Below are 24,753 nucleotides of genomic sequence, written 5' to 3'. Positions count from 1 at the left end.
TCAACCTTGTCAGACAGCTAGCATATAAAATGTGTTGTTAGGCATAATGAGTACAGATCTGCATACACAGCATGATCAAAGAGTAAAAGCTGGAAGGCACACCAACATATTGCAATTTGTGTTAAAAACCATACCTCCGGGTTTGAGAAAACACAGTTGTGTGCATGCACACATGTCTAAGTTTTATTTTAAACTTTCTAGATTTGTATTTGCTTGTGATAGAAATACAATTTCCACTGCTTTTTTAAAATTTCTTATTTGTTTTTACAGAAAGAGCCACTTGTGCTGTTAAAAGAATTCAACTTACCTGCTGCAAAGAAGAATCCTGTGAGAAGCCAGTTTCTTTAAAGTCAATTTCATCATCACTGGAAGAATGAATGTGGCAGGTAGTAACCTATACAAAGAAATTTAGTCATCTGCATAGTATATAACAGACACTCAAGTATACTCACACTATCTGGCAGAATCTTCAGTTTCAAATTAAAACAAGAAACTGAATTATTTTTATTTTTTTTTAGTTTTCCCAACTGCTATACCCCATAAACCAGTCCCTGAAACATTTCAATAGCATTAACACATATATGAGTATTCGATACCCCAAAAAAGCCAAAGCTTTTGACTACTTCAGAATGACTGTTTAACAAAAAAGCCAGTCCTACAGCTGACAGTTATCTAAAACAAAATGAGACAAAAACTTGCATCATGTCTTTGTACTGCACAAAATAAGCCAAACAGTCACCAAAACACTAGATTATATAACAGAGATCTTCCTCCTTTCCTCTCTATAAAATATAAGAATTAAAGGAAAACTGTCTTGGGTATCTACAGTATTTACAAAAAGGTGAAAGAATTAAGCTTCAGAAATTTGTAACCAATGTGTACTTGCAGAAAGAAACATGGAGCTGTTGTCACAGCAACCGCTGTTCTAAACATTACCCTTGAAAGAAGAGATTTTTTTTTTGATGATCTGACAGAACTAGTGGGAATGGTTTGTTCAGTGGCACTGCTATATAAACAACATATTCTTGAAAGTACTCATGTTCAATCAGAAAGCACTCCAGCAGTACTTTTAGCTAGGACAGCAATTAACTAAACTAACAGTAGCAACAGTTGACCCTGAAGATGTACTCTATGAAGGATCATTAGTATTAATCAAATCTACAGACGACAAAGCTTATACTGCACTATAATACATTGCATTATTCTACAGACTCCTAGAACTCCACATTACAGATTCTCAAGTGAAGTCAGGTGGTTCACAGATTCTTTTTTTTTTTTTGAAGAAAATAAAAGTCTATACAAAAGGAGTACTGAAACACATACAAGTCTTCATACAAGACCAACACCTTTCTATGCGCCCACAAATATCACAGGACAATACTACAGTCTGGGCACACGTGCAAGAGAAATGAAGAAAGTTGCTACCTGAAGTATATTGTGCTTTTATGCTTTTTGCTCTGTTAGTAGAACATTTATTTAAAAAAAAATAAATTGGGAGTGCTCTATTCTTGCACATCTACCATCTAGCTCTGCACTGCAATTACTAGAAGTACCCTGACTTTAAGTAAGTGAACTTCTGAAGGAAACCTGACCTATCAACACTAAAACTGTCAATAAGAGGGAAGAATAGTAATGCACCAAATAATCTCTGTGCTTCTTGTGTCTGGAGGAGAACTGTTATATCAAATAACAGAGCAAGTCCATAATATTAGTGCTTAGTGTATATTTATGAAAATATTCTTGCAAAGTATGCACACTTCAAGGTAATTATATGGCATTCCATAGCACAACCTGAGCGGCCCTAGATGCCATCCCCCCCGACATGGATAACTCTTGTCCTCTCAAAATGTAATATACCTACTCCTTTTACGACTGCAACTTGTTGAGGGGAAAAAACACCCAACACCAAGTAAGAAGTTATTTATTTCGTTTTAGTTACTACTAATGAGTTAATCCCCAGTAGAAATCCTACCCTTACTGCTGTAACAGAAACAAGCTCAGGAATCCTAGCTAGACATAGCATCTTTTCCCCCAAGCTCTCCCTTTGGGAACCAGCAGGACATAAGGCCTAAGATACATGAGTTACTGTTGTTTTCTGACAGCTGCTCTAGTTGAAGCATAAACCTGAAAGAAGAAACTAGCATTACTCTCCCCTAATAAATAAACAGAAGAATTATACCAGGGAAGGAAGTGGGAAAGACCACTGCAAATTCCAGCAATTAATTCTTTACTTAAGATCCTCACTGTTCAGACCAGTCGCTTTCTAACACTAACACACAGCACAGGTACTTTTTACAAATAACTCGTTCTAATGTGTTGCATTTTTTTGCCTCGTTTCCAGGTAATACTGCAAAGGATTCTAACAGAAAGTAACTACATGGTGATTTTTAAGGTAATCATGAACAATTTGTCGTGTAGACTTGTTTTTAGGCTTACAGGAGGTATATTCGCCTCAGCTAGTCCTTAAGTATACCTCACAAACATTCAATATCATGACTAATACTGGAAGGATGCCATATACACATCTGAAGTCATACCATGTCTCCTGTACAAACACAGTATTACAAATTGTATAGCATTCTTCACTATACCAGCATTATTAATGCACCTTGTCAGAAAAGAAAATGAACAATTACTCCACATTTGTTTTACCTTCAGCTAGGTAAGTTTAAGCAGGTAAACTTAGTGAAGTACTGTCTACCTTCTACCAGAAGGACAATTAACAGTGGAAAAATAAAAATAAATTCACTGTAAAATCTGTAAAATGTTTTGGGGAAACTCAGAGTTCTGCTACATGTTCACTTCTACATCTGCACTTACTGTTTTTAGAAAATGTAACAAGATCTTATTTAAACGACAAAAAGCCTAAAGTGGGAGAAAGAGAATGAAAGGGATAAAGTGTTGACAGATTTACAATCAACATCCCTGATGTAAAACAACTGAAAAAGAAGTTTCATAGCTGCAGAAGTAGCTCATTATGCATGGGACCCCAGGAGCACATACTTTGTTCCAATATAGTAAAAGAGTTCTTTGTTGAGCACCAAATGACAGAGGCATTTTAAGTACTCACAAGATCAGTTATTTCCATAGCCTTCACACAGCTAACTTATTTACATAATTTTTAATGAACTTCATATCATAAGAGCATGCATACACATAAAGATCAGATCATCTGAGCTTAGTAAATCCAGTAAATTGACTGAAGAAAATCAAGTGTAACAGTAAACCACAGTTATGCCATTCAGGTCAGGAACCGTGTGCTTAACTATTTTATCACCCCGACTAGATTCTGCTCAACAGTTTGCTTAGGACAGGTAAACCTTAAACCAAGTAAGTAAGTCTACTCATCTACCCAGTAAATATATGGCTAATCCACAGAAATTTAATGCATAGAAAATTAAGAAAGGTGTACTTAAGATCTTGCTCTGGGGACACTGAAAATGTGCACTTTAAATCACATATAAACGTCCTTTCTGATAAGCTGTTGTTTTAACCCAGGACGCTTCCATCAACTTACAGAAGAAGTCAAACACACCAAATTGTCCAGGTTTATAGATGGAGAGGACAGATCTATGGAGACCAAAGCACAGACCAAAAGCATGGATATGAGGGGACAGTAAGAACAGGAAGAAATACTGTGGGGCTGTGCTTTCAGGATACACCCATACATAAGCGTAACAAACTTGAAACAAGCTGAGGTTTTTTTTTTTTTATGAGATCTGTCTTTTAATATCTCCTACACCACATTGTACTGCCCATTACTGCTTATCTTTGAACTAAATGCTAATCCAAGGTTCACGAGAATTGATTAGGACACAAGCAGAAACAAAGCCTGTAACTTCAGAAATTCAAAGATATGGTATTTTCCCCGATGGCATTTTAGATACAAGAACTTGTTTTAATCATTTGCATTTCTATTCAACTGAATATTGTGGAGTTTGGAGATACATTTTAAGTGAGGTTTTAAGTGAGGTTTTACTGTTTTTGCATCAAGTCTATTATTACACATCTAAAGAGCTAATTACAATGTTATTAATCATAAGTCAGCTTACAATCCTGCCTCTTTAGATAACTCCTCTCTTGGCCTTGATCAAGAAGTGGTTTCTAACAAGAGGAAAATACCATTATTCTACAAGCACTATGAACTTTGCATGCACAGACTCAAGGAAAAAATACCATCTGTACATCATTTGGTCCTGTCCACAAGCTCCAGTTTCAGATTAATTTCCTATCGCCACACACATCACACTAGCATTATGTTCCAGTTGCTATTTTATGTTGAAATAGCAAATTTAACAGGCTATCAGTCTTATAGCCCAATTAATATAGCACCAGCACAAGTTAATTAAGCCACATGCAAAGCACTGCATTCCTGGAGACATCAAATATATTAACATTCATTAATTAGTCCACTGACATTGCAGACAGCCTCTGCTTATTAAAGTCTCCAGGTGATTCCTCTTAAACTGTGTGTTTAAGATGATTACACAAAACTTCTTCATACTTCTACTTAAGTTCAGCTTTTTTCTAAAACTGTAATCACTACTGCTGTGTGCAGAAGAAATATGACAGGTGGACAAAAGCATGCAAAGTTACTGGACTTAAGCAAGGTCAGTAACACATGCGACGGGATGTAGGTAGTATTCTTCCATTACTTACATAGGCTCACTTACATACTGTAGATAAAGCAATTAACGCTAGCTCCTGCAGTTTTAGTTTGTACTCTTCAAACAGACAGGAGTTTCAAGGACACTAACTGGAAGCTGTAAAGAAATCTTCCTTCTTGGCAATTGTCTGGGATGAACAATACAAACTGAGATACTGCAAGATCCCCATACAAATTATTAATGATATGGCCTTAGTTGAAAAGTAAACTAAAGAATTATCAGTTCCATAGCTCAGCAGTTAAATGTACTTGTTAACATTTGTTGAAACTGGGGCCCAAGTAAACAGCAGCAATTTTGATACCTCACCCGTCACTACTTACCAGGTCCACTGTATTCCTCTTGTTAGTTTCTCCTAAAGAGCTTGTGCAGAATGTCTCCCATCGCTCCCTGACCTCCTCTGGAAGCTCTAGCATAGGAAACAAAAAAAGTTTGATACTATCAACAATAGAGATTCACTTAACTTTTAATTTTTCTCTTCTGCTCTACCAGAAATACCACAAAGAACATACACATCCTCCTAAATCCATGAGGATTACTCCATCTAACAAACAAGTCAAAAATAAGCAGGTCAGCATCTCTTTGCATTTACTTCAGGGAGCTTTGATACTGTTTAAAAAAAAAAAAGATACTTAAGCGTATGTTTAAGGATGGCTGGTTTTAAATGGAATGTGTCAGAAATAATCAATATTTTCTTTTTTTACTCAATAGTTGCCTTTTAATTTGATTCATTTCCTCAAAATTTGGTAATAAAAGCCACAAAGACAAACTTAACCATTAACGTTACCTTTAATGAGCTGTTGGACTTGTGTACTGTTTGGCCCCTTATCTGTACTATGCACAATACAATTTGCTATCCTTGTCAGATGACCCATATAGCCATGTCGTCTTCCTCCTTCAGCCCTGCAAGAGACAAAAAGGAATTCAACTGCCCACAATCAGAGCAACTGTGCTACTATATTTTGTTATAAAACACTCTACTAAAGTCACGAAGTTACACAAGACAAATAGCATAGGGGTTCTTAAGCAGAAGAGTTGCATTCTTAAATCAGAAGGTTCACAAAAATACTCAAGAATTTAAGACACCACCTACTTTGACTACACTGAGTTTAGAAGATTTAAGCAGCATACAAACTCTCAAGAAGGAAGTGTAGAGTATCTGAACAGATTATTTCTGCTTTCATGTTTGTGTGTGTAGAAAGAAAAGGCAAGATAAAGACAAAGTCTATAACAGACCAACAGTTTTTAGGAAGTTTCTGTTGCTGAGAGTGCTTTTCAAAAGCCCAATACACTGAACGTTGTCTCAGACCTTTGAGTCAATGATCAAAAGAAAAACATTCTTAAATCTTAAGTGTACCCTAGTGTTTCTTAACATTACATTCAAGCAGAGCTGGAATGGTATGATCAACTGAAATTTCAGTTAGGATCACTGCTTTCCTAGAGTTTAGGAACAACATTGAAGTGCATACCAGACTTAGAATTACAAGGCAATTTATGTGACAGAACTGCTTTGTAGAAACAGGAATTACCAGTTTTTAGAGTAGCGCTTTGGGTAGCTATGATCAGCTGGATCTGTTCTAGATCTGACCAAAGAGCTAAAGTGAGTTCTGACTTGGACTGAATTTCTACCATTTAGCTGCAAGTTAACCAGACACTGGTTGTGTCAGCTTTTTAAGGTTTTGTGCTTTTTAAATGAGAAATTGAGAAAGACCCACTCAAATGGCTAGATGAACATCCCATGAGCTTGACTGAAATCTTTGTAAAGTGACAGAAGTTCAGGAAGTAGCTTGTGTTATGCAAACATAAATGACATTGCTTGATTTTCCACCATCATTATCTAACACAGGTAACAAATTATGTTATATTAATGCAAGATGTCATAAATTAAATGGTGTGACATTGTTTACAGGAATGACTTGCAAGATTCCTGTCTTATTTCCTCAACTGCTTATGTAACAAGTACATTCAAAACAAGCAACACATGACAATGGCAAAGGTTATCACTTGTAATACAGGATATGCCATAAAGAGTGCTTGTATTTGACAAAGTGGACTGACCTGTCACTGCCTAGCCAAAAAGTCTAGAATATGATTACCTTCTGCTAGTAAGTGCTTATCAGCCCCAGTGAATCAAACAGCTATGAACTAAGCCAGATTTTTACCAGCAGAAAGCAGTCACCATCAAGATTCTAGAGCTGCTTGCAGTAGCATTAAGTGACAGAATACAAAAGCACACAAAAAATCCATTTCCTGAAGCAGCTAAGCTAAAAATACCTTTAGATTATCTTAAAGACTTATCTTTTGTATTTGGAATCACACCTGTACAAAACTGGATAAAGGGGTGAATTACTTACAAGAGTCTTCTCATTTCTCACAAAAATCCATTCTTTTCATATAAAAGCACAATCATCTGAGGCTTACCACCATATTTGCTGCTTTAGTATTTGCAAACATAAGACTAAATATTTAATTCATCTATATGGTAAGCACTAGATCAAGAACATTCTTATCCAACCAAAGAATAATTTTAGGTTCAACATATGGAACAAACTTTCCGTAATTCTCTCCTATGAGAGTAATTGCTGATAAAGTTGGCAGTTCTTTATAACCTCAGAAGAACACAATACACATGGGAGAGCATCTTTTCCACAGTCAAATTAAACCATATTTCCTTTCTTTGTATCACCCTCTTCACCTACTTCAACATCCTTATTTTCAGGTCAGTTACTATCTGAATCACATCAAAAAGGAACAGGAGTATTTTGGGGAGTAGAACTGTCTCAAACAATACACGAGGAAACCAGCAACATTATCTCCCAGTCAGCTAATTCACAATTTTGACAAGTTAAAGCTAACATTTACTGTCCAGTATCTCCTGAGGCAAACTTATGAGCCATTCTGTTTCACCACCTCAGGTGAAGACTGAGGGTTTTTTCTTCTAACTATGAACAGCTTCAGACAACGCTGGCTACTTGAAACTTCTATCCTTTCATAAACACATACTTTTAGAAGGTATTCCGTTGCTAAGGACTTTACTTTTACCACTTAGGAATCTGTTGCTCCCCAGTATGTAACATGCTTCATGTTTATAAATAATTTTTAGTTGCTTACTGGAGAAAAGTATTTCCTGTCCTCAAAACTTATGGTATGTTTCTGTACCTGAAGATGGGTAGACCTTGAAAATCATAGTAATATCTATACATGGCAAAAATTACAAACTATTGTATTGTCAAATGATCACGGGGAAAAAGCATTAGAATGCTACCAAAAAGTAGTATGAGAGAAAGCTTTAATCCAAATATACAAGTGTTTTTAGAACTAGCCAGATCAGTTATGAATTGGTCATGCATTCATTTCACAAATGTAGACAACTGCAGGGAATGAGAAAACTAGTTACTCACTGTTTCTTCTCATTCATGTCCCATGCTTCAAGTATTCGTTCTATTAATTGGCACTTAAGGAAGAGCTATCAAAAAAGCAAAATACACTTAGTAGCAGTAGAGTGGAACTATGCATTTTACAGTTGATTTTAACAAATACTGAAGTCTTACAAGACAACTAATTTCAGGTTCAGGCTAAACACTTCCATTAAAGGGTTTAAAGTTCAGAAGCAGCAGTCAGATCCCAAACAGAAAACATAAAAGCTAAACCTACATTAATTCTACTTCTTTCTATAGCTGCTGAGTTGTACTAGCATACAGCTATTCAAATAGCAATTTTAATTCTTAAAAGTAAGAGGAACTTCTCCTTCAAGGAAGATAAATACTTGCAGCTCTGCAAACATGATCACTTTGGGGCATCAAAAGTCTACTCTATGCTACTTTCAGGTTTAACTCCCTGAACTAACATTTTAAGAAAAAACAGAAAAATATTCCTGTTCATTCTATACATAAAGTAAAATTGGGGTATGTTTTATGTAAGAGTAGCTGCTACAATATCCCGGAGACAGGAAAATTCAAGAGAGTCCCAAAAACCCACAACTTACATGTTTCAGTAAGAGATTGTCCCCAGTGGAATCCTGATCTGTAATTGTGCCATTTTCTGTGCTTTCAAGAGGACTTGCAAGAATTAATGCAATACAGATTTCTACTTGAGTATGCAAAAAGTTATTCCATGTATACTTAAAGAACATGTCCTGAAAAATAAATTCAACAAGGTTTACACAAACCAAGGTCTTTTAATTGAACATAACCAATAGTCTCAGCCCAGCAAGACTACAGAATGACTACATTGAAACAAAATCTTTAAGTTTTATAATAAGTATTATTGTGCAAGAGAAAATTTGTGACCTACAAAAAAGTTAGTTCTTGTGCTTGCTATTATCTGAACACAAGGCCTATCATACTGGCTCAGAACAAACACTCAGCTGTAACTGGATTTATCCCAGGGCTAACCAATAATGCACTTTCAGAGAACAAAGAGAGGGAGGAATGACGCTCCCCACTTACATTCCTTCTGCTAGCCACAGCCCAGAGAGTCCCAGAGTCAGAAGTGTTATTTATGACCTTAGTGTTATTTATGACCTTCAAGGGAAGCCTTGACAGATTTCTCTTCTTTGAGTTCATTTAACCTTCTAGCACCTACAATACTGTTTATGACGTGCTCTGCACTTCAGTGAGATTCCTTACAAAGTCATATCTAGTTGTTTTGAACCCTTCATCTACTAATTTTGTTCTATTACAGAAAGCTACCTCAGATAATAATCTTAAACTGCATCTAGATTAAACACCTCACACAAGACAAATACTGAGGCTGAGATACAATAAACAGTGATCGTTTAGTCATGTTCCTGTTCCTCCTTATTTTTCCTCTTAAACATAGGAAAAACTTTTTTCAAGCTTTATGTCCAGTTATTTTAGACTACTTCTTACTGCAAAACTCAAATGATTGCTGTCACTGGTAAAATGAAATTAGTTATGGAAATACATGCAGCAATTGGAACAATATTAAACAAATTACATTTTTTTGTTTAGGCTTACTAAAAAAACTTATCCTGCTATAGCTGAAGTATAAAGTAGGAAGTACTCAAAGTACACATTCCACATTAGCAAAAACCAATGAGTTAACTGACTGAAAGTCAGTTGTGCAACTCTTGCTTTCAGAGATTTGAAGGTGTATGAGTTACCAAGAATAACTGTCCCTTTTTAGGACAGTTCTGAGATTTGGCATGCCATGTATTAAGAGAGGAAAAGGGGTTTTGAAGGAACAACTTTGGAAAAGAATGAAAACCAGCAGGGAAGCCAAAAACTTGAGAACATACAAATGAAAAAATAAGCTTGTTCAGAAAACCACTTGTCATGGTTTCGGCTGGGATAGAGTTAACTTTACTAGCAGCTGATAACATAGCAATGTTTAGTTGTTGATAAGCAGTCAAGGCATTTTTCTGCTCCTCATATTGCCCCAGCAGCAAGTAGGCTGGGAGTGCACAAAAACTTGGCAGGAGACACAGCCAGGACAGCAGACCCCAACTGACCAAAGGAGTATTCCATACCATATGACATCATGCTCAGTATATAAAGCTGGGGGAAAAAGGAAGGGAAGGACATTCGGAGTGACAGCATTTTGTCTTCCCAAGTAACCGTTATGCACAATGGAGCCCTGCTTTCCTGGAGATGGCTGAACACCTGACTGCCAATGGAAAGTAGTGAATGAATTCCTTGTTTTTCTTTGCATGCATGGCTTTTGCTTTACTTATTAAATTGTCTTTATCTCAATCTACAAGTTTTCCTTATTTTTCAAATTCTCCCCATCCCACTGGGGAGGGGCAGAGGTGAGCAAGCAGCTGCGTGGTCCTAGTTGCCAGCTAGGGTAAAACTACAACACTGCTTCATATACTTAAACATGTAGAGAACAAGTCATTTTCTTATAATCACATAAATAAATGATCACATTCCTCAAGTGAACAGAGGAAAACACTGACTTCAGACAAATGAATTTAACAGTAAAATCCAATATTAAAAGTTCTTAAACAGTGCAATAGAAGCCACAACACAAACAGGCTGAAAAGTTAGGCTGGAATATATACTACAAGTTACCCGCAGTGACAGAAAAACCAGACAAAAATCTTAGTAGTAATCCATAAAAATAAAGAATGTAGCATGAAGTTCTCACCAGTATTACTCCTATGCTGTTAAGCTCTATAAGCTCCTGATTCACGCTGCTTGTATTTGTCTGTAAAAGGCTAGATATTAATCTAATCACATTTAAACGTGTGTTTCCCACAGGTGGATCCAATACACCCCAGGTTGTCTTCATAACGCTTTTCTGAAAAAGAAAAAGGTATGTACATAAACCCCATTAAAATATCTTTTAAAAAACAGCTCATCATTACTATGCACAATGACAGAGTAGCACTTTAAAATTTATATAATCAGTCCTTGAGTAACAGTCTTACCTTCACACTGCAAAACAGCAATTTTTAGTTCCGAACACTATAGCTTATTTTAACTCCGTAGACAGGAAGCACTAAGAACAGCTACATGAAACCAACGACACTAAAAATTGTTAACTACAGACAAGATTCCAAAGTAGATGCATTCTACCCAACCTTGAAAAGAATTAGGGGACAATTCCTAGGAAATACTTCTCACTGGTTAATCCAGGTACAGCTATAGTCTACACTGCTACAACATACACAAAACAGCTAGGTGGACAGTCTCTAAACACATTATAAGGCCTCAAACAACACTAGCTTCATATACGTGATAACAATTTCATTAAGCAACAAGCTACTCTGGTGTCTTATTCTAATGCTATACACAAAACAAGCTCCTCTGTGGTCTTTGAAGGAGTTACTTCTAACACAGCAAGAATCTCTTTCCATTCATTACTGGGTCCTTGTATTACAAACCATAAGCTTCATGGTCCTTACATTGAAGTTTTAGCTGGTTAACAAACCAGAACTGTTGTCACATACCTAAGTGCCATTCCATGAGAAAAATCTGGTATTAGCTACCATAAGAACTAGAAGTCTGGTAGCAAATACGCAATGAGAAGGGGAATTCATAATAAAAATGTCTTCCTGTCTTAAGGCACAAACACATTTTGAAAAGGAGACTGCATTCTTTAACACTGGATGTCATTTTGCTTGACCAGCACCACCCTCGCATCAGAAAAAAAAGATGACTGATATCACGCCAGTTCATTTACTCCATTCCTTACATAAGGCAAAAATCTAAGGATGCTCATTTAACTAGTGCTCAAAATGAGCAACAGATTGAGTAACTTCACTAGATCTTATGTGACTCTGCTTTTACTGTAATATAGACCTGTATCTTGTCATGTTGCAATAAAGATAAGACAGTTTATTTGCATTTTATTACCTCTTCTGCATTTGGAAATCTTGAGGTCTGACCTTTTCCAGGCTAAAATAAACTTTAACACTACCTTAACTTCCCCATCTGGTATTTTATACACCTCAGGTCTTTACTTTGACTTTGGCCCACAGGTCCTCTTACGGAGTGTGGCACCCAGTTCAGGGTGTCGTACTCCTGAAATTCTGCCAGTGAAAATTTAAGTGGAAAAATATAAATGGATCATACGCAAACCCCTCTATTTATAAATCTGGTATTTATCTTTTGCAACAGCACAATATAGATAAGCTGCTTAAATAAGTTAAAAAGCCCAAAGAATTTAACATGCCTAGAGTGAAGAGTGCATGCTGTGGAGCTGGTCTACTAGGGTTCTAGGCAAGTCTAGAAGAATTGTGCAGACCTCATGGGGGCCATGCCAAAGTTCCAAACAACTGAAGCATCCATAGTCCATGTTCCCTGTCCTGATAGGACTACCAAGCAGAAAACAGGACCTACCCTGAGAATATATAGCAAATCTCTTCACTGCTGTCAGAAATATGTAATTGCTTCAAGGCTATTCTGCCAATTAAAGTTTAGCACAACAATTAGCACACCACATCGCTGTTCAATATTGTTGTCCCTGAGCCAAAGCTCACAACAGGCAGGGAAGGAGCCTGGCCACTTGCCTGAAATTGTCAAACTGGGGTTGTTTTTTTTGTTTGTTTGTTTTTTTTATTATAACCTGCCTAAAATACAGTCACACAGCGACAGTCTTGTTTCAATTAATTTGGTAACTCAAGATTTCACTTACTTTTGGAGGCTCAAGTAGGAGTTCATGGAAGGATGAAAGTCGTGTTTTTATGGCTTCTAAAACACTTTTGTTGACCGAATATGTTGAATTGCTCATTCCTGGAGGACAAATCTCTATATGGCCTTCAAATCTAGAACACACACAAGCGAAATCTGATAATTAATATCAAAACTAGTTCTAAAACATCTTTAAGGTGTGATTGACAGTGTCACAGTTCTGAAGGCATGTGAAAAGAATGATGAGGCAAGTAAAAACATAAGGTTACAAATATAAATCAAGTGTGAAGTAATGGTTGAAGAAGATTTTTCCAAACAATAGCCCTAGTATTTAGGTTTATTGTGCCCGAAGTCTCCAATATGGTTTTGAGATTAAACGTTACAGCTGTTCTATTTTCTCTTTTGAGGCAGATAAAGAGCTCCACTCACTCTCCTATCCTGAACAACATAAACAAGTTGAATGTACCACAGAGATCCATTCCGCAGTTTCTCAAAGTGAAGTCATAATAAAATTCCAAGTAACTTTTTTAAAAGTCAATACCCACTCACTGCACTGTACGTATTTACTCTATTCCATGTATCCAGAAAAATTGATGAAGTGTAATTAGTCTGATCTGTCAAGTGGCACTTAAACTAGTTTCTAGAAAAAAAAGCACAGAGAGACCAGTCAATTGGTGAAAGTGCAGTAATGCCAACTGGAATCACTTGGCTTGCTCTTTTACAGCTTCAGCAACAACAGGCCACAAAAGTGGTTCAGTTATAAGTACATGGAAGTCACTTGCTATTGCTGAACAGTAGTTTAGTTAAATTATGCAGACATAGTTTAAGCAAAATAAGAACACTCACGTCTGTCGTCTTGTCTCAAGTAAGGTCAATAGTATTTGGATTGCACTGACTATTGCAGATTCATTTTTTTCTTTATGAAAAATATTGGACAGCAGCTGCTCTATGATTTCTTGTCTAAAAAGAAAAGCATTGGCATCAGATATGACACTAATTCAGGATACAACTTTTAACAGTAGCTACCATTTTCCCATGTGAAATTAGTAAGGGGATAATAATAAGATTTTCAACATCGAAAGTTTAAAACTATTGGGTTTTTATGAACTGAAAATGAAGTCAGAAATTCAGCAAACCAACTTACTTCTCTAGACTTGCAAGCAGTGGATCAGGTTCTGAACTGTTCTGTACTTGTAACATCTGGTCTCTGCTTAGACGAATAATTTCACAGAGTGACTGTGATGCATTTGAATGCCTCTGCAACAGAAAAACATAGCTTTTCACTATCAGAGCATGTTACTAACATGCTGAACTGTAATTCTTCAATTAAAAAAGGGGAAATTTTCAATTTGGACAAGAGTCTCTCCTACCCAAAAGACATTCAGTCAATAGTATAAAGGGAGGAAGAACGGGAGGGAACAACCACCCTTAAATACTCACATCAGCTTACTGAAAGAAGCAAGCAGAAAACAATAAAAGGAAAAGTTCTAACACTAGGTTGTACAGCAACTTGCTGAACAGATAGACCCGGAAGATTGGCAAACTGATACTTACATCTTCATCTTGAGACGGATGTACAATTTCCACAAGTCGCTGGATAATTCTCTCCTCATTTAGCCACTGTAAAGTGTTTGTGGGTATTAGCAAGAATGTTATTCAAGTGAATGAATTAAATGAATTCCAATTAACAAAATTTTTAAAAAAAGTCGTTTGACAATTGCCACAAGTCATACTGTTGATATTTCTAAACAAGGACTAACAATACTTCAGAAAAAGGGAACAAAGTAAAATTCACGTTTCTGAGCAACTGTAAGAGAGAAAGCCTTAGGTGTAATTTTTAAATAAACTTTCTGGTGCCAAAAAAAAAAAGGGTTCAAAACATTTGTAAATTGCATCTGGCAGTTTTAAGTTAGATATTAAAGACTAGAAGAGATCAGCTACTCAGGTTCTAAGTTGTCCCCACCAGCACTGTGGCTCCACTGGAAAAGTATTGTCAGCTCCAAGGAAAAAACCCACACTTCTAGTTTCAGCATATTTAAGAAATAAACTTATTAAAACCAACAAAACATATGCCATCTTATAGGTCACACATATCAGACAAAAATTCTTTAAGACATTTTACTTACATTCAACACTTCTTGCCGGGGCTGTGGAGGTTCTATGCAAGTCAGTAGCCTGAGCAACAAGTCCATGATAGCAGAGGTCCCTATGTGCTTAATAATGAGGTCTACAAAATCATGTTTTCTCTTTAAAAAATCCACAATCTAGAAATCAAGGAGAAGTTTACACTTGTTTATCTGTATTTTACATGGTAAATTATACCAACCGGTTTTAGTTTCTTTCTCCTACCAAATGGAGAAAATAAATGAGAACTTCTTAAACACTTTTGCCACCGAAAGTTCATGATACAAGGCAAGATAAAATACACATGTACAGAAATAGCAAAAGTGGCACAGGACAGATCCATACTATGTTCAGTGTGTCTTGGGCCTCCTCTCAAGCCAAACTTGCTGACCATACACTACTTATCCAATGCACAGTCAACTTTCCTTTTCGGTATGAAGAACTCTCATCCCTGCTTAGTGAGTAAAGCTCAACACAGCAAAACCTTAACATAATACAAACAAATACAGAACTTGCTAAATTAAAGATACAGAACAGAGTCACAAACTTAATGTGTGCAGGTACGAGAGCAGACATTGTAGTAGTTTGCAGTATCGGGCCACATGAACAGACTACAACATTTCTGAACAAGGACTCCAGATGTCTCTCACCTTCTTCTATAACAATTCTTCACACCAAATCAGACCCACTCCCACTGATCCAATTCACTTACCTTCACCTCTACTAGCAATTAATGCTAATATCACCATGTAAAATACTGAACTAAACTAAGCCAAAAGGTAAGCGTTCACATATTGATTGTATAAATAGCTCAGGCAAATTTGAATCAAATATATCTTACTCATCCAGAAATATTTTTTTAATCCTGTGCATACCATAAAAAAAACCAGTTAGTGTCTTCAGCTAGTATGGAAGTTGAATGCTCTTTTTTGACTCAGCCACTATCCCTCAAATGTGTAGTCTTAAAGCAGCATTGCAGAGTACTACAACTTTATTAGACCACTTTTTAAATTGGAGATCTTATAGGTATTCACCTGTTCTGGTTTTCTGCTTATAAGAATACTTAGCACCTTGCTGAAGAAACTAGCCAGTAAAGGGTTTAGAGGAGATTCATTTAAGAGGAAGCTGTAGAGTTTCATAAGTAAGGATTCTTCTTCTCCCAGCCTATCATTGATCTGTGAGACATCCGATGTAAGCAGCTCACAGGATATGTTTGGATATCTGTGGAAAAGGAAAAAAAAATTATCCATCACTCATACTTCCAAGCTGTCATACTTCCAGCTCTGAATTCAGAACCTGGTAAGACTTCTGACCAAGTTTTTAAGCAGGGTTGAGCTGTGCTAATTAAAGCAGCAGACTACTGCAAGGTAACACAACTGCAGATTCAGCCTACAAACTCTGTTCTTTTATTCAAGAAAGACTACTGTTCTCAAGTAGCAGTGGAACAACACTAGGGAAGTGGGGAAAGGAAAGGGCAAGCTTTTAAGGTCTATTCTTAAATCCACCTGTTCAAGTACTTATGTCTCATTTAAAAAGTCGCATTTTTGAAGGGAAAAAAGTTAGTTACCAAGTTCGTTAGGCAGACTGATAGTACTGGACCAATACTGGGGAGGGAACAGTGTGTTTGCCCCTTTCTAATATAACATGGTTTATATTAAAATGGTCAAAAGGAATAGCTTCGGGACTTTTTATACATATACACATACCACAACTCAGTAAAATAGTCAAATTCTGACAAAGCCAGTACAGTTCAGAACACCAAGTAATTAAACTAAAAAAAAAAAACCTAAGCCATCAAGACAAGTAATTTCCTGCATTTGACAGTACTATCACCCACTAACACTAAAAATAATTTTGACAGCATCAGCAGCTTAAGGCTTTTAAGTGAATGATGTTTCAATTTCAAACTCTAGTAGAAACATTTACCAGAGGCTTGATTTATCAGAAATAGTGAAATGCTGCAACTAAGAGTGTAGCTTATTTAACTTTTTTTTAGATATTCCTTTAAGAAAAAAGCAGCTTTCTGCATAGACAACCCTAAAATAGGACAAAAATGGTAAAAGAGCTTTTACACAAATTGCTAGGTTGACTTTCAAGTTTGAACCTTCTCAGCAAACTAGCTGAAGTCATGGCCATACCCAATTCTCACAGTTCTAGCTCTGCAAAGTAAAACACCAGCATTTAAGATGTTAAGTACATTCTTCCATGGAGTGCTATAGACCCTCTAATAAGCATCTTCAAAACATCTTACCAATCATCAATAAAACAAAGCCAAGCACTTAACTGTATTACCCAAGTAGGGGTTTCATTCAACTATTTTCTTAATAATCACAACTACAAAATTCTTCATATGAGTTCTGATTTTTTTTTTTTTTTGTAAATCTCCTCTGGACAGCAACTGATTTTGGAAGCATTTGTGGATAAGAGGCTTCCATTTGGAAAAATATACAAGTATTAGAATGATTTACTTAAAAGTTCTACAAAACCACTTGAAAACAAATTTACTCTAAAGATATTAGTATTGTACTATACTTCACTGTGCAGGGATTCAAAACATACTATCAAATTAGGAGAAGTTACCCCTCTTTTCTACCTTCCCAAGTCTTCCCCACCCCCAAAAGTTTTCCTACTTATATCGAATTTTTTCATCCATGTCTTGAGGTGGTTCTTCGATAATAAATGAAACTAAGTCTTCCAAACATTCCGACTTCAGCAGAAACTCTATAAGTTTGCGATTCTGAGCCTTGCACTCCTGTAGAACATCCTCTTCATCCATCAATTCCTTCAGTGTTACATCTTCTCTCTCTAGAAGAGTATCTATGTGGGATGATGAATGGAGATCAAATTTCCAAAACATGCTGGTCTGGGTAAGAAGAATATACACAAAGCATTAAGGTTACAAACCTATTTAAGCAGTGCTTGTACTTAACACTTCATAGTAGTAGTTCATAGCTTCTAACCCCAAAGGAACCTGCACACATAGAAACTTTCTAGAATTTGAATGAGACACAACAGTAGATGCTGATAATCAAGAGCTACAAAATCAGGCTTGATTAAAATATGACTAAATACTGTAGTAATTTTTGTACCTTTAGCAATAGCCAATATTCTAACATCCAACGATAAAGTTAAGCAGCTCCAGGGTTTTACTTACATGAAAGAAACATGCTAATCTGTACTAAAGAAAAGAGGAAAATTTCAGTTTTCAATTTATTGAATTTGCTCTTCCCAACCTTTGTTTTGAATCTATGCACCAAGTCTAGATTCAGAATAACTTGCTCTGCAATTACTAGAGCTGGGAGAAGATAAAATAGGCACTGCATAAATGCACTAGAATACCACCCCTACCTTTGAAGAGAACACCTATTAAGGTGGAGGAATTATAGTAATTTTAACTTGCAGGCAGCACACAAAGTGCTGGAGCTAATTTCAACACAGGACCTATTCTCTCACTGTACCTCCCTCCACAAACTTGACCCAAGAGGAAGAATAAGGAACAATAAAATATCTTATGCAAACTACGTGAAAGGGCAGCAGCCCCAACCACTGAGACATTGTAAAAGGCCATAACAGAAATATGTAAGGAAAGGTTAAGTTGTTCATCTTTATAAAATGCTTTGGCACCTCCATGTTAATTCTGTTGCTCTACAACACCTTGCAAGCAGTTGCTACTGAGACAACTGCTATCAGAAAAGAGTATTTCGGCCTATGATAGACTCAAACTCCTGCTTTCATCTCTCATTACGCCCAATGCAAGCAATCGCTCCATTTCCCCCTCTTCAAAACAGGGCTTTTACACAACATTTAACCTGACACAGTATCAGCTGGTCTTACATGAATGTGAAATTTAAGTGTATTAGAGAACAGTAAGAGAAACCTTTCTTTCCTCACAATTGGAAGCAGCATGGTTTTGAGCAGTGCTCATTTAAATAAGGAAAGAAACTCCTTTAATAACTGCCTTCCAGGTGTGAAGGATTGATTTGATACATTAATTACTGCTGGGCACTAACGACATCAGCTGCAAGGACATGTAGTTACCTCAGAGAATGTAAATGAATAGTACTATTTTAGCAAGAACACTTCTGTAAGCTGTAGGTTGTATGCATGAGCAAGCTTAAAGACAAACTATGCTTTTGTCATACACTTCCTATAAAAGCCTACAAACACTAAACCAGAAATATCTAATTCTCACACATATTAAGAGGCAGACAACTGTAAGCATTTATTTTCAAGTTAAAACAGATTCAGCATGCACACTACAGCTACTTAGAACAGTGAAGTATCAAATTTAGTACTTGAGCAGTTTAGAAAACAGATACAAGTCTAAGGATCCAGCAAAACCCTTACAATTCTCTTCATTAGCACGACTTCCAATATATGGCCTAAATATTGAAAAGCCTCTCACTATGGAGAATTTTTAACTGCTTTTAGCGTTTTCTTTGTTAACCATTACATGCCAATCACTTAATTCAACCTTACTTTGCTTAGCCTTTTGTCAAAAGTTGTAAGCATGCATAACACTTTCTGTTTAAAGATAGGGGAGTCAAAATCAACCAGGAAAATGTACAGATAATTTCAACTGCAGTATCAGTACTTATAATCATCTGAGATCCCATGCAAGGATTAAGTGGTTAAAAAACAGAAAAAAAAAAGTCTTTTCTACTAGAAGTATCAGTAAACTTACATACAGGGTTCAAAATACTTGATCTCACAAGTTAGCTTAAATCAAATTATAAAAGTTGTTATAAAAACACTAGTCTGTGGGTATCCAGGCTACACACAGACTTACTGTAAGCAAATGAAAGTAGTGCATTATTAAAGCCACAGGATATTTTTTGTTTGGGTTTTCTTAAGCCTTTAGGAAGTAGATCAAATCCCTCCCTTTGCCCCAATTAGTGAAAGTAGCATCTTTGCAAGTAACCACTATCAATGCTAATTGCAGATGTAGATCCCTCTGCAGTGATTAAAGCTCACTTCACTAGCTTCAATGTATTTTTCAATTACTTATTTCAAGATAAATTCAACAATGGAAAATAGCAACAACAAGAAAAAGAGTCATACTACTGCAAACATGTTACTGCGTTATTTCACAAACTGTCTCCCAGGCAAGCTCTTTTAGGGGCTGCTCCCTCAACATGTCAGGTGCCGGCCAGAGATTATTCCATCACTTTTCAACAGGAGCCCAGGTCCTTTGAAATAAGGAAAAATAAACAACATAAAATGTGCCAAAGAGGAAGTCCAGGAGCCCTGAAGAGAAGACAATTTTCTTAGGTATTATCACTGGTAATAATCTAGAACCAGCCTACCCTAGTTCTGAACAGAAGTATTAAAAACAAAAAGTTGCTGTTATTCTTCCCACAGCCTACTGTTTCACTCTCCCCCCAAAACCTACCAATTCTGAAATTTTGAATTCTCTTCATGCTTTTTAATATTTATGTCCCATTAACAGAGTCAGAATTACGCCTTATGTCCACAAATCAGGAGTGCTCCACCCAAAATTTCACTATCTGCAAGTTTATCATAAATTCCACCGGTCAATTGGGTTGTGTTACTCCCAATGTTCAACTCCATTTCCAATATGAGCAGAAAAATCACATTTGGATTCAATGCAAGATGCAAAAAGACTGCCAAATGAGACATGCTCAAGATTAGATACTACAAGAAAGAAAATAATCCAGGATAATACTAAAAAGTGAGAAAAAAAGTGAGAAAAAACTGTGAAAGAAAAATTGTGTCAGATGCTAAAGCTACTGCAGACATTGAATTGTCTTTTGTAACTTGAGTTAGCTTTCCATAATCTCTGAAAGTTCCCAGCAAGCAAGAGTAACAGACTTCCAATTCATGTAAACAGTATTTCTGAAAGTTTACATCAACTTGCTGATAAACAAGTTAAGACAATTCAAGAGCCTAAGGAACACCTAGCATTCAGAAAAATATTGCTTTGTTTTCTTAGTTAATATTGTTAAAGATTTTTCTCTGAATGAATGCTGAAATAACATTCCATGAAGTAAACACCTGACTTAAATCTGAAAGGAAATAAAGCAGTTCACCAAAATGAAGAAAGCCTGTCAATTGTTCTGAGATACAGGCAGCTGAAAGTTTCACTTTAATTGTTTGCTGAAGTGATGAAATAAAGTTTAGAAGCGATCCTTTCAGACAAAAAAAAAAAAAAAAAAAAAATCGAAGACGCCTGCCTACTACAGCTGAAGAGGACTACTAGTCTGTGGCTCTTTCTAGAAGCCAAATGCTTAATTGGAATCACCATCAAAAAGAGTTGGTAACAACTGTATCAGTAAGTTTCTCTCTAACTTCCAGTTGACACAGCTGTCAAACACCTTTCCTGAATACATAGAATCATAAAACGGGTTAGGTTGGAAAGGACCTTAAAGATCATCTAGTTCCAACCCCCCTGCCATAGACAGGGACACCTCCCACTAGACCAGGTTGCCCAAGGTCACGTCCAGCCTGGCCTTGAACATCTCCAGGGATGGGGCCTCAACAACCTCTTTGGGCCGCTTGGTCCAGTGCCTTACCACCCTTAAAGTAAAATACTTCTTCCTAATGTTTAATCTAGACCTGCCCTCTTCCAGTTTATATCCATTCCCCCTCATCCTGTCACTACATGCCCTAGTAAAAAGTCCTTCCCCAGCTCTCCTGTAGGCCCCCTTTAGGTACTGGAAGGCTGCAATAAGATCTCCCTGGAGCCTTCTCTTCTCCAGGCTGAACAGCCCCAACTCTCACAGCCTTTCCTCATAGGAGATCTGGACATGCTCCAGCAGGTCCATGTCCTTCCTATGTTGAGGACTCCAAAGCCCGATACAGTACTCCAGGTGGGGTCTCATGAGAGTGGAGTAGAAGGGCAGAATCACCTCCCTTGACCTGCTGGCCACATACATTCTTGTTTTCAAGCTACAGGACGAAGATATGGATTCCAATCAGACAAGTACATAATTTAATTTTGGACAGTCTTGTTAAAACATCCAGAAGTCCATTCAGTAAATAAGAAAATTACTAGAGCAAGCTGCTCATTTAAGTTAAACTTGTAAGCATCATACTTAGCTAAACAAAACATGAGAAACATAATTTGCAAGGAGTTACTGCCAACTTGGTACCTCATACTTCTACCTAACACTTGAGTATTAGTAGCTACAAGCAGACATGGGGATCTAGACCAGTGCAGAAAGAAAACTAAAAGGACCTCATCTAGCCAGCTGAAGGCTGTTTTACTGACAACTGGAAGTTAAGAGCATGTACACAGACCTTCTGGTAGGAACTCTGCAGATTTTGCAGCAATACCTAGTTTCATTTTTCAAGCAAAAGAAACTTTTTTTAAACAAAAGGTATATCAGTATGAAACTGAAGATTCTGTAATATATGAAAGCCTGAGAAATGCTACATAGAAAGTTATAACAAGGATTGCATTATAAAAAACTAAACTCAGAACTTAACTGTCAATTTTCTTTATGTATCATCATATTTTCTTACTATAGGTTTCAAGTGCACAGATGAAAAAACAGTGAGTTACTTTTGAACCAACAAACTTTTCCATGACTGAAACACATCCCAAATTATGTAGCCTACCTCAGCAAAGCAGGTTTTTACAACTCCTGTGTAGCAACTAGCAAAAGACAACTTTGTTGTTGGATGAAGGGAGAGCAACCACAAACGGAGTCCTTGGCACCACCACAGGCTTTCAAGAAAGTCCTATATTTCTTAGTGATAACAGCATTCCAATGCAAACAATCCATTGCCTTCTAAAAACCAAACAGGCAGGCTTGGGGAAGGAAAAAGCAATGATGAAGATAAACTCTTATGCTTTTATCATTAAAAAGAGAGTTTACCAGCATTTTTGAGACCTTTAAATACATTAAGTGATTTCTTTAAAACACTAAGCATGTCCTTCTTCCAGCTTCATGTAACCTCAACCAGTTAGTCCCTAGGTATATTTAATCAGTTTCCATTTTTGGATCGTTTTGTTTTTTTTTCTCCTTCTTCAAACAATGGACAGTAATTAGATACCACACTAGCATTTACAAAATGTTGATTTTGACACTGGAAATGGACCATCTGTTCAAAACAAAGCTAATCACGAGTACCTATCTGAAAAAATATAGAGCTAAACAAAATTAGACATCATGCAAATTGACAGAGAAGACATTGCAGCAGTTACTTTTTAAACTGCCTATTTCACTCACTAATTGTAAACCTGCTGACTACAACTGCTTGTCCTTTGCAGGCTGGGGCACAATTCCTCGAAGCATTAAATATCCAAAGACCTATTAATTAGGAAAATTAAGCACATGCATTTAGTCTGGAATTGAGGGCAATTTGAACGAAATAGTATGAAAAAATAAGGCACCTGCATTCTAACTTGAAGTTCTGGACCAAAACAGTCCAGATCTCTTCCATAAAGTAATGGTAATTTACAGCAATACACAATTATGCCATAACTGAATTCCCTACTTTTTCCACTTGATAAATGCAAGAAAGAATCCCTCATATATAGTAATATACATTGCTTCTGCATTAAGAGTTCAGGGGAAAAATAAGGAATTCTTTCTCTTGTATCCCATTAAATACATGTTTTTTAAATAGCATAAGAACTATGCGCTTAACTATTCCTTAGTTTTATTTCTAAATAGCTCAAATACAATACAGACCATACTTGCCCAATAACCTATTTGAAAGCAAATTTATTTTCAATTAAAGCAGCAAGATTTGTTGTGAGTATTGTTAGCTAGAAAGACGTAAGTTACTGTTCCAAGTCCCTAGATTTAACTATATTACATCCAGCAATCACAAATAAAGAATAAAAGCAGTAATACAGGAAAATTTTCATGGTACAGTTTCTACATTTCTTCAAAATTAAGATCAATTTGACATAGAATAAAAATCTCATGTGAACACAGAGTAAGATGTAGCAGTCTCTTTAGTGCCAGAACAGCCTGTTCAGGCCATGAATGCTAACCCTAGTGGAAATGCATTTAATACTCCATTACTTACACTAACGATTAGACTTCTATGATTATAAGCTACTGAAGTTTCTTTAAAACTTTGTGGAGGAGGGAGCCAATGGATAGTTTGAAATTAAAAGGAATGAAGTAGAACACAAAATACAAACATCTTTACCTCAACAATTCAATACATATTGCACCCATATTTCAAATACTCTGCACAGTACCAGTCCTCCCATTTCCAAAAGGACATAGCAAACTAGAAAAGATACTGAAAGGGAAACAAAACCAATCAACAATTTTTTTAGGGAGACCTTGCACAGACTGGCTGCACCTCCCTTTCCTGTCTGCGGGATGTCTGAATGCTTTGCCCCCTTCTCAACCACTCTCAGGTGTCCTGGTTTGAGGTAAAACAGAACCAATTTTCTCTTCAGTAATTTTACTTTTTAGCTAAGCCTCTTTTAACTACTGAAATTAACAGCATATTGTGCAAAAACTGTTCACTCTCAGAGTGATAAGACCTATGTTTATAGTTGATACCAAGCAACGGTATACATAGGGTCTCATCGCTATAACAACAGAGGTCAGCTAACTTTTGTTGTTATTTGCCCCCTTGGCGGGCTGGAAGCAGAAAAGGGTAGAGGGCTCCCATGTGCGGAGAGAAGCAGACAGGACAGGTGACTCAAAACTCACCAACAGCGTACTCCATCCCGTCTGCCTCACACACAGTATGAAAGCTGAGTGATCAATGGGTCAGCCCTCTTTCTTCAATGGCCAGCATCCAAGGAGGACTCTGTCCCTTTGTCTGCCTTTGACACCAATCCTGAATCCAGAACTGGAACTCTAGTTCCTGTCCATCACTGAGTCCAGTCTGGGACTTCCCCTGTGACATGACTGTCATCCTGGAAACTT

General features: G+C 36.7%; 1 protein-coding gene across 6 annotated transcripts in view; it reads right to left on the bottom strand.

Moving 5' to 3' along the window:
* Positions 1–19,960, bottom strand: part of PPP6R3 (protein phosphatase 6, regulatory subunit 3) — a 41,685-nt gene extending 21,725 nt beyond the window's left edge. For 2 of the 6 annotated variants that reach the window (XM_009889373.1, XM_009889375.1), the window contains exons 1-13: positions 17,518–17,748; positions 15,922–16,108; positions 14,890–15,027; positions 14,318–14,383; positions 13,908–14,020; positions 13,610–13,723; positions 12,768–12,897; positions 10,776–10,928; positions 8,650–8,799; positions 8,066–8,130; positions 5,452–5,567; positions 4,988–5,073; positions 308–394 (exon numbers count right to left, since the gene is read on the bottom strand). In XM_009889373.1, coding sequence (XP_009887675.1) covers positions 308–394; positions 4,988–5,073; positions 5,452–5,567; positions 8,066–8,130; positions 8,650–8,799; positions 10,776–10,928; positions 12,768–12,897; positions 13,610–13,723; positions 13,908–14,020; positions 14,318–14,383; positions 14,890–15,027; positions 15,922–16,108; positions 17,518–17,744 — 1,632 coding nt within the window. In that variant the 5' untranslated portion in view covers positions 17,745–17,748. Of the gene's footprint in view, positions 1–307; positions 395–4,987; positions 5,074–5,451; positions 5,568–8,065; positions 8,131–8,649; positions 8,800–10,775; positions 10,929–12,767; positions 12,898–13,609; positions 13,724–13,907; positions 14,021–14,317; positions 14,384–14,889; positions 15,028–15,921; positions 16,109–17,517; positions 17,755–19,948 lie in introns of those variants that run through there. The other 4 variants (XM_009889372.1, XM_009889374.1, XM_009889376.1 and 1 more) reach the window with 4 other exon arrangements.
* Positions 19,961–24,753: the final 4,793 nt, after the last annotated feature.

Source organism: Charadrius vociferus, unplaced genomic scaffold (assembly GCF_000708025.1).
Source record: "Charadrius vociferus isolate BGI_N301 unplaced genomic scaffold, ASM70802v2 scaffold467, whole genome shotgun sequence".
Taxonomy (NCBI): domain Eukaryota; kingdom Metazoa; phylum Chordata; class Aves; order Charadriiformes; family Charadriidae; genus Charadrius; species Charadrius vociferus.
Note: the sequence above shows the minus strand (reverse complement) of the source record. Positions and strands in the feature narration are given on the sequence as shown.